The 10,634-nt window shown below is 36.3% G+C and overlaps 1 protein-coding gene across 1 annotated transcript; it reads right to left on the bottom strand.

Moving 5' to 3' along the window:
• Nucleotides 1-3,196: 3,196 nt before the first annotated feature.
• On the bottom strand, nt 3,197-10,627 carry LOC148271559 (uncharacterized). The gene is made up of 6 exons (XM_088241251.1): nt 10,575-10,627; nt 8,807-8,948; nt 6,735-6,832; nt 6,009-6,157; nt 4,473-4,653; nt 3,197-4,212 (listed from the first exon to the last, which is right to left on the bottom strand). The coding sequence occupies exons 2-6, from the start codon at nt 8,895-8,897 to the stop codon at nt 4,069-4,071; spliced, it is 663 nt and encodes a 220-aa protein (XP_088097377.1). The 5' UTR covers nt 8,898-8,948; nt 10,575-10,627; the 3' UTR covers nt 3,197-4,068.
• Between the last annotated feature and the right edge of the window lie 7 nt (nt 10,628-10,634).

Genomic DNA, 10,634 nt, shown 5'->3' on the forward strand with positions numbered 1-10,634 from the left:
AAAATAATATGGTACACTTGCGTAAGTTTTTTTTGACTGGCAATAAATATACCTGCCAAATAAACTTCTACTAGCAATACGCCTAAAAATTGGTCCCTACCAGTTTTTTTATTTGTAAATTTTGCCATTTGAAGGCTAACCAACAACAACCACTTTAAATATAAATGTGACAATAATTCGTTTAGACACCGTGGCTGCCAATTACTTAAAAAAAGACTTTAAATGTTAGTTACAATAATTTGGCTCCTCCAATGGGTAACAGTACAATTCAAATTTAGCCGCAAAATTTGGAAGACAACTTTTATAAGAACAATAATTAAAACCCAAATTATAGGCTGGACTTATTCTTAATATCCAAACTGGCCCCATCCTCTTCATCCTGTGCATTAATGATATCAAAACAGTCATAAAATCTCAATCGAGTATCTTTGCAGATGATACCAAACTGTTTGCAAACCCCCTTCTATACTCTGGACAACTACTCGAGGATTCGGACCACATCAATGAATGTACTGTAAACGGGCTAGTCTCGCTAAACGTTAAAAAATGTACTGTTCTTCACATAGGAAAAAACAACTCTATGTATACTCTTTTGGGTGGTGTCCAACTCTAACCCGTAAAGCATCAAAAAGATTTCGGCATAATTATATCAATGGATTTAAAATGGGAAGCTCACATCACATCTATTGCCAAGAAGGCAAAGTCAATAATTTGCTTGATTAAAAAGGCGTTCCAAAATATTACTCTAGATACATTTCTTAAAATATACAAGACCTATGTACGACCTTTATTGCAGTATGGATATCAAGTGTGGAGTCCTTACATTACTAAAGACATTGAGCTACTGGAAAAAGTCCAAAGATGTGCTACAAAAATCCTCAAATTACTCAAAAGGATGCCTTACCACGGTAGATTAAAAGCACTAGGACTTACATCATTGGACGAATGACGGAGGAGAGGGGACTTGATTAAAACTTGCAAGATACTCAATAATTACATTGATTGCCCCCTGCATGAGATGTATCAACTAAATCCCAATACAAACTTACGGGGTCATAACTGGAAGCTCTATCGTCCCCGATTCCACCTCAATCCCAAGAAAAACTTCCTTTCCAGCGGGGTAATTTTAGACTGGAATAAATTGCCAAGCCTAGTTGTCCATTCCATTTCGGTCAACCAGTTTAAAACCGTTTGGATGCTTTTTTGAAGGAAGAAGTTGGACAAAAAGCAGTACACGAGATACAGGCGCATCAGCAAAGGCTGCCTGCCTATGACGAATAATAATTCTATTTATTTCTATGTCAAAATGAAAATAAGTTATTCCCCAAAATCAAAATATTTTTCTGCTTAAATTAAATTTGTGCTATACATTTGCAACAGTCTTAAATATGTACAAATATTTCTTCGGTTCTCATCACCCAAAGTATTTGTTGTATAATTTAATCTACTTACGTACACTTGGAATGCAGTACCTACATAATTCGATATTTCAATGGCCGCATTACACATCAGAAAACTGATCAGTTTGACTTAGAAAATATTGCGCTGTGTAATACAAAAAATAGTTTAACCCTTAGCTAAAAAATCCCTGTGCTGCTGTATAATCAAGTCACATTAAGCAAAATATGAGATATTTTGTAATACAGGTATTTAAAAACAAAAAAAAAACAATCAAAACGTTTAGTAATCTATTTTCCACAATTTATAAAAATATAATTTAGACCTGTTATGGCAAAATACCACTACATTATTTTTTTAAATCAGAGAGATATATCAAGTCTTGTATTTTATATAGACTCACGTAACATGTTGTATCTCAACTCAACAAGGGCTCTTGGCCTCGTAGAATTAGGGATACGTTTTTTGTTTGTTTGTAATACGTATCCTTATATAAATATCAAAATTTATAAAACATATGTTCGTCCACTCCTGGAGTATGCTTACCAAATCTGGAGTCCCTATTTAAAAAAAGACATAAAGTTGTTGGAGAAAGTCCAGAGAAGAGCAACTAAAATGGTAGTTTTTTTAAGAAATAAATAAAAAAAGAAACATTCAAAATCTTAACTGAGCAATATAATGTACCCGAGTTGAAATCAATGTTCACTATGAATGAGCACCGCCATCTCAAAGGTCATTCATTGAAATTAAACACCGCCTACTTCTTATCCAACCCCAGGAAGAACTTCCTGACAAACCGAGTTGTGGAGAAATGGAATGGCCTCCCAGAGAAAGTGATTGGTGCTAGTTCAGTGAATGTTAACTAGATGCACACATCAATTTATAATGTTTAATAACCATGTACACTTGATATACACGCATCAGCTTAATGACTGCTAGTAGTGCTTAATAATAATAAATAAATAAAATAAAAAAATAGCCGCACAAGAGTGAAAATCCTGTATAAAAAAACACGCCCTAATTTTGGCCCTATTTTTCACTCAGTGGCATACATTTCTATGGAAAAAACGCCACCATGACAAATAAGAATCGATTCAATTTTTAAATCAATTAATTCATTTTCTGATTCAGAATCTGCCCTTGCGTAACACGCATTTATTACGTATTATAGCCATATTACGCAAACTAATTTTTGTGTTTACACAGGAAGAAAAAGATGGATTTCTCGCTCAGATTTCTTACCGATTTCTTCTACAGTTTTATGATAAGTGTACTGCGGCCATTACTATGTGTCTACAAACTTAGCTACTGCGGTAGTTTGACTACTAAAATAATGGTAAAATATGTTAATGGTCACCTTTCCAATTAAACCTTACATGTTTGTATTATTGATATGTTATTGCTAGACGCACCTTTGTATTAAAAATATTGATGGTAAAAAGGCTAAATGACTGATGTGAGGTCAATGAGGAAGTTCGGTAATTTTTTTTATTTGTTAATAGACTATTAAACTAAGCCAAGAAAAATTTGTTTTGTATAATCAGCGCTATGATTTTTTAAAGTTTTGTGTTTCGGATCCGCGTGTGACGTCTCAAGTTCTCTTCAGCTTCTTCTCGGTCAGTTATGCCAATTAGTCCGTTGACGGTAAGCAAACTGGAAATCTTCCACAACTCTCTTATTATTCATTGATTCATATGAACTAGATCAAAGTATGTAGTTCGTTTTAAGTAAAATATTTTTTTTTTAAATTCAAACATTTTTTTCAAATTTTTACCGCCCGCAAGAAAACATTTTTGAATCCAATTTCCCATAACTCATATATTTTTATTTTTAATGGATTCCAAAACGAGAAGACAGGTGTTTTATAAAACTAGAAGCCTTTCAAGACATAGCCATGTCGGATAAATACACAAAACAGATTGTAATGTAAGACAATGACATTTTGTAAAAATATGTCAAACATTGCGTGATATAAATCTGTTGATTTTATAAACGTCGTACAGGGGGGTAAATGCCAAAATTCATGTCCGATATCCACATGGGTGTCGGCTCATACGACACATAAAATTTTTGAGAAAAGTATATCGTCATTTAGCCAATAAGTCATGGCCAAAAAAAATTTGTTTTGCGTTTCAATTTGCAACAACACCGCGTAAGTCATTTTTACGGGATGATAAAAAAAACTGCTTATTAAAAACTCGACTAAAGTACGCCTTTAAATGTATTGAAATGAAATGTTTATCCATAAAATATCGCCTATTGAAAACTGAAGAACTATAATCCTCTTCAATTCAATGAAATAAGCAGTTTTTTCACCATCCTGTAAAAAGAACAAAAATGACCTTCACAGTGTTGTTAGCTGAACGGCGATATACAAATAGTATTGTCTTTTTTAAGTGATTCTATGTAGGTTAGAATCGTTAGACATTTCGGCTACCGTTGCAAGGTAAACTAATCTAATCCCTATACGGGATCACCAAAATACACAATAAATACTTACAGTGGTTGAAAATGTATGCACCTAGTAGTATATAACTCAATTTTGGTTATAGTGGTGCATCAGTCACTTAGCCTTTTAACCGTTGACATGTAAGCCAATGTATAGTAGTTATTTGTAACCTGTATAGGCATATGCCGAGTATAACTAGCTATATAAAGTGGTATGTATAACTAAAATTTGGTAACAATACTAGAAGGATTATCTAGTAGGCCGGGTTGGCTGTACTGGCGCTCGAGAGTAGAAAGGCGAATCCCCGGGCCACTCTTGTTCATCTCTACAGAACTGTCCGGAGACTTGGACAGGTCTATGAAGGCCTGGAAATTTATATTAAATAATTATTAATATTATTAGGTGTACAATTTTGCTTCCGCTGTTTTCCTGTAGATGGCTTTAGCGATAAAAATAATTAATTTGTCAACATAACCTCATAGAAACATTCGTCAATTTGTGTCTGCATCATCTTTTATTCTCGAATACTCGTCATTTGCGGGAGGTTTTAATTTTCAGCTTCAATGCACCGGATTTGTTTTTCAGGGATTAAGTTTTTCCTATTTCAGGATTTCGGTTAACTGACCTGATCAAGTCGGAGCGCGGCTCCCAGCGCCAGAAGCCGCCCCCCGTGCATGAGGCCGGCCGTGGTGCACAGGGCCTCGCACTCCGCCAGGCTGTGGGAGCTCAGCAGGAGCGCACGGCCGCGGCTGGCTGCGAGAGAAAGGGCTGCTCCCGCGCGCCGTCTCGCGTACGGATCCATGCCACTGTGGAATGACAAATTATTTTATTTATTTACAGTATTATTTCATTTACAATTATTGAGACTCAAGCCCTAACTCCGTGGGACCAAAGTCCTGTGTTGAGTTGGGATTAATAATTCACTTAAACAAAACAGCACAACAAATATTATACAAAAACAAGAACACCATTGTAATGTACTACGCATTACCACGATTTGCAATGGAGGCCATTCTCTCAGGCAGGGTTGAAAGACAAAGCCGGAAGGTAGAAGCACGACGGCAAGTCAACCTCAATAGCCCTGAAAATCACTTTTCACACAGGTTGTTCTGTGTTCTAATCAGTCTCACCTTAGAAAGCCAGAAAACATCTCCACTTTTCATTTGATGCTTGTGAAACCCTATTATTATTTTTACTACATATTTATCGGCCTCGTGGTGTAATGGTCAGCGCGTTAGCCTGCCATGCAAAAGGTCTCGGGTTCGATTCCCGACATGGTTGATATGAAATATTTATTTAAAAGGGTGTTTTCACACTTTCGTCTCTGGACTGGTACCTGAAGTGTAAGACTGATCATCTTACCTTCATGTAATAAAAATGATCAAGATACGCTGCGATTGTTGATCCAATGCAGTGCCCTATGCACCATTAGGTGTGGAAAGGGAATGATTGATTGATTTTTAATTATGAGAAATTTTCATTTTCAACATTTCAATTTTGGGGGCAATTTTCAATGAGGAAAATGATAATCAAGTTGTAGTAGAGTGGAATTCGAACCTCTGAGTCCGCGACACTAGCCACCAGAACCCATTCCATATGAACTAGCTGACAGGCATCTTATGCTTAGATCAGTTACCAGATCAGCTAACAACACACTAAACTCAGTGAACGCACATTTGCAGTCGCAGGCCCTATGGCATGAAATGCTCTCCCAGCAGAGGTGCGAGGCTGTGAGTGAAGAGATGTTTCGGATAAAACTAAAACCCACACAAGAACAATCTCTAAATCATTTGAATAAATCCGTAGCATGTGATAACAAAATAAGTTGTTTTAATGAAATTACAAATTTAAAAGCTTCATTAATTTTTTTTTATCTATAGAATCACCATGTAAAGCGCCCTTAAGGTATTATATTACGAAAATGGCGCTTTATAAGTTATCCATAATAATAACACAACCGGTTGTTGAACCCGGAACTTTAGGCATGACAGAAATGCGCTACTGCGCCTGCTGACCACGAGGCGCGGGACCAATCTTCACTTGATTTCCTTTTCCGGGATTTAAACTTAACCATCGAGCCGAAAACACTTGTCCAGGATTCTGGCAATGAATTTTATAATGTAAAAATATAAATCAAGATGAATGCATCATATGTACATACCTAGTAGGCTCATCTAAAAGTAACAGTACGGAATCAGAGAGTAGAGCGATGGCGAGACACAATTTCCTCTTGTTCCCTCCACTGAGAGTTTCCGCTCTCTGGTTACAGTACTTCTCTATCTCCAGTTCTCTCATTATTTGTTTAATCCTCTGGAAAATAAATATCGAAGGAATAACTAAAACATACAGACAGCATATATTTTGTGTTTGTGCAAATCCTATAGTACAATAGTTGATTGAACTTAAAGCTAAAATAGTAGCTTTAACAAAAAGTACAGGATTTTGGTAATTTTATTTTATCCTCATTACTTTTTACAATGTGTCTTTTACTATGTTTTTTACTAAAAAAAATTTACTACATATTATATCATGTTTTTACTGCTTTTGAAATATTTTTTTATTATGCTTTACTATGTCTTTTACTAAGTGTTTCACTATGTGTTTTACTTTGTTTTTTACTACATTTAAAAAAAAGATTTTTTACTATGTATATACTTACTAATGTTTTTACTGTATTTTCACTATGATTGCCTCCTTTTTGTAAAAACACTGATTTCAATGTATTTTTTCTATGTATTGATTACTGCTTTTATATTTTAAAACAAGGTAAATAACCCAAGTTAGACATTCAAAGCAACTTTGTATAAATGTTTATACATAATTAAAGGTGTAAATAAATAAATAATTATTGAAAAAAAACTCATTTAAGAACCTTAAATATTTTTACCTTTTGTGAATTTTTCAGTCCCCTTATTGTGCTGTAGAAGATGAGATGTTCCTTAACAGTTAGTACCGGGTCTAGGGCATCGTTTTGTGGACAGTATGCTGAAAAATTAGGAGGAATCAATTAACCAAATGAAAAACACTGGTACGTTTGTGTACTTTGTTTAAAACTTGTACATGATAGAAACAGGCAACACTATATCAAATTAAAAGTATATTTCTAGACCTGCAATTGTGAACGGCTCCTAATGCTGGACTATGCCTAAATCCTACTCTAGGCAACTTGAAACAGCAGAAATGCAAATGCTCAGGTGGCCGGCAGGAGCATCACTAAAATATATCATTAAGAGTTCACGCATTTGTGGTAGCCTGGGTGTCACACAATGTCTGTGGACCTTCCTCGACAGTCATCCAGAGGAAGATCGAAGAACCCCTGGATAACACTACAAGATAAGATAACTAGAACCCCTGGATCAACACTCTAAAATCCCGCAGAGAAACAGCCTAGATGAATGCGACCGCCCAGAACATACAGCCTGAGAACGGAAAGAGCTAACCCCAACAGCCTACCTCGACAAATGAGTTGTGAGAGATCAGAGAGTCAGTAAGAAGAATATTTTTCTAATACTAATTATTCTTTTATTGAACACATGATTGGCGGCCTGCTTGTTCATGACACTTGACTCACGCACGGAAGGTTTTGGGTTCAATTCCCGGTGAGAATACAAAAACTGAAAGTGATTTTTCTCAAGCTTGGGTGTTCTGTCCTGTATTCAACGCTGACGTTGGGCCTAGTCCCCTTTGGATCTGGAGGTCCAGCGACGATCCGCAAATTTCCACTTTAAAAAAAAGCATTCCTCTGTTATTGGTGGCATCCGTCTGAAGGAATGTCTCAATCGAATATAAAAAAAATGTCTTTAAATGGTCTTCTTGATAATGGCAATCGCAATGGGAATCTTCCCCTTCAGGGAGGGTTACCTTTCTTTTTTTTCTTTCAATCCGTCAGCGCTTAAAAATCTCTTGGGTTATCCCCGATCACTGGACTACGCAGTTTTTATCAGGTCATGGTAAATTTAATGACAAATTATTTGTTTTTAATATTGTTGGTTCCCCTTCGTGCTGCTGTGGGCATCCTTATCAATTTTATGAACACATTCTGTGGTCTTGTCCCTTTCCCATCTCTATGATTACCGAATGGAGCTTCTCGCTACTATCTGTGGCCCTGTTATAGGTCCTGTCGGATATATAGATCTGGTGGCTTCCAAAAAAATTTAAGGCTTTTAACTGAACTGAAATTCTTGGTAACAAAGGTGTATAACTTATGCAAAATCACTGTGAATGGGGTTATACTAAAACAGGTAGAGGAATTTGTGTGCCTGGGAAGTATGTTTACTAGGGATGGAATGACTGAGAAAGATATTGAAATGAGGGTGAGTGCCGGGAACAGAGTGAACGGTGGCAAAATTAGCAGTTCACAACAGAGTCCTGATCCCGACCCTGATACATGGGAGCGAAGTAAGGACTTGGAAAAACAAGAATGAAAGTAGGCTGAATGCTGTCGAAATGCGATCTCTCAGGCGAATGTGTGGTAAAACTATGTACGATAGATGGACAAATGTTGAGATCCGTACATTATGTAAGGCTGAGACGAGCATTATCGACAAAATCAAGAAAGGAGCTCTGCGCTGGTTTGGACATGTAGAACAAATGGACAGCGAAAGAACGGCTAAGAATATTTACAATGCGAATGTTGATGGATGCAGAAATAGAGGAAGACCGAGAAAGACATGGCATGACCAAATCCAACCAATACTTGAAGATGGACATGCCAAAAGTCGGAATAATCGGCGCCCGTGCATGAAGATGTACGAATGTAGAGGAAGCGAGATCTGTATGCAAAGATAGTGATGTGGTGTTCTATCCTCTCGCCTACCTAAGGGTAAACGGCGTGACGGTTTGTTGTAGTTATAAAAAGTTTTGTAATCATTTCGGCGAATTCACCGCGTCCTATTAATTTGATCCTAGTCAGTGAAGAATTCACTTCCCTCTTTTCTTATTATATTTGAATATACTCACCAATATCCCCGTTGCACAGCTGGGTTTGGGAGAGACTTTTCCCGTTAATGAAAATCTGCCCGGCAGTGGGGCGCAGCTCCCCGGTAAGCATGCTAAAGGTACTGGACTTCCCGGCACCATTCGGTCCCAGCAAACCAAAAATCTGAAACGTTATTATTTAAAGATATGAGAATCATCATCATATTCTATCAAATCCCAAAAGGAACACTCCCACACTACCAGAAGTCAAACTAAAGGATGGGTCATGGGGTCTATCCCAAACTCTGAATTCGGGCAAGGAAATTTCAGGTTTCTGGGCCCCAAAATATTCAATATGTTACCCAAAGATTGCAAAACCATGACCCGGATTCAATTTGATGAATTTGTAAAAAATTGGTTACTGGGTTTAGGTCGAGAAAAAACGAAAAATTTACTCAAAATACACTCCTAAATAATAAATTAATATTGTATAACTGTATAGTACATTAAAAAGTAGGTAGTAATGTTATTATAAAGTTTATATTTGAAGCACTAACTTTGTGGTTATTCATTATAATAAAATAAATAAAACAACTTTGTTTTTAACCACTAATTTTTATTTTTCACCGACCGGTTTCAAAGCAAACAAGCTTCTTTGTCAAGGTTTACGTAACTAATGAATTGATTCCTTTTTATTTTATTTCTATCATGTTCACTAAATACTACACGTGGACCCAATAAATCAAGTGGTTTTTTCTAACACGGGTGGTAATCTGATATCATTATTTTCGAAGTAAGCCAGGAGAGGACTAAAAGAAATATTGTTAATTTGGTTATTAATTATTGTTTTCTTATTATGAATAGCTTTTTTAATTTCTAAGATTTCTAAGTTGTCTAATTTTAATATTTTATTTTCAACATGAATTACTTTTAATCCAGTGTCTTTATTGAAGTTATGATTATTTTCTATCAGATGATTTGCGAATTCAGAAAAATACAACACTTAAGATGCTTAAATAATAAGAATTTGAACCTTGACAAAGAAGCTTGTTTGCTTTGAAACCGGTCGGTGAAAAATAAAAATTAGTGGTTAAAAACAAAGTTGTTTTATTTATTTTATAGTAATGTTATTGATTATTTTTTGCATAAAAATGTCTGCCTTAAAACAGGTTGTACCTAGTTAGGCAGACTAGACATGATCCAGAGAAATCTATTACCATCATAAGTGTGAATGTAATGGATAAAGTTATTGTTATTTTTGTTAATAAACTATGATTATTATTATTATTATTGGTCTATACCCTGTTGTGTACCCATCGCGGCCTCCCTATTTTTATAAATTGCACTTTGAGAATAGTTTTATATATTTTATATACACATAGAGAACCGATTCAATGTACTATAAAGTTAGTCACAGGACAAAAGTCTATCAGACATAATACTTTCGTCTCTGTTGTGCCACGGTTCGCATTTGAGGAAGAGTGAGGAATGAGGTAATAAGATAATGGACACAGCAAACTCCGGTGACAACTGTCATCAAGCGGAGGCGATATGGTTGGCTGGGCCATATACTGCGGATGCCTCCTAACCACGCTTGCCTACTTTACAAGGCATCAGGTTCTCGACATCCACTGCTGATATTTAATCGGCAGTTTATGTCAGAACTTCGGAACGATAACCTGACTTGGGAGGACACAAAGGAGTTGGCAGCCGACAGAGATGCATGGAGGCTGTTTGTGGATACGATATGCTCCAGATAGGGAGCTGACATAAAATGATGATGATTTTATAAGGCTAAGTTCGCTGTTACCTGTCCCCCCTTGACGCCAAAAGTGAGGTTATTGACAGCCGTGCGAGCTCCGTCCACCCA

The sequence above is a fragment of the Micrasema longulum genome, unplaced genomic scaffold (assembly GCF_059751315.1).
Source record: "Micrasema longulum isolate JH-2025_06_02 unplaced genomic scaffold, ASM5975131v1 h1tg002797l, whole genome shotgun sequence".
In the NCBI taxonomy this organism is placed as follows: Eukaryota; Metazoa; Arthropoda; class Insecta; order Trichoptera; family Brachycentridae; genus Micrasema; species Micrasema longulum.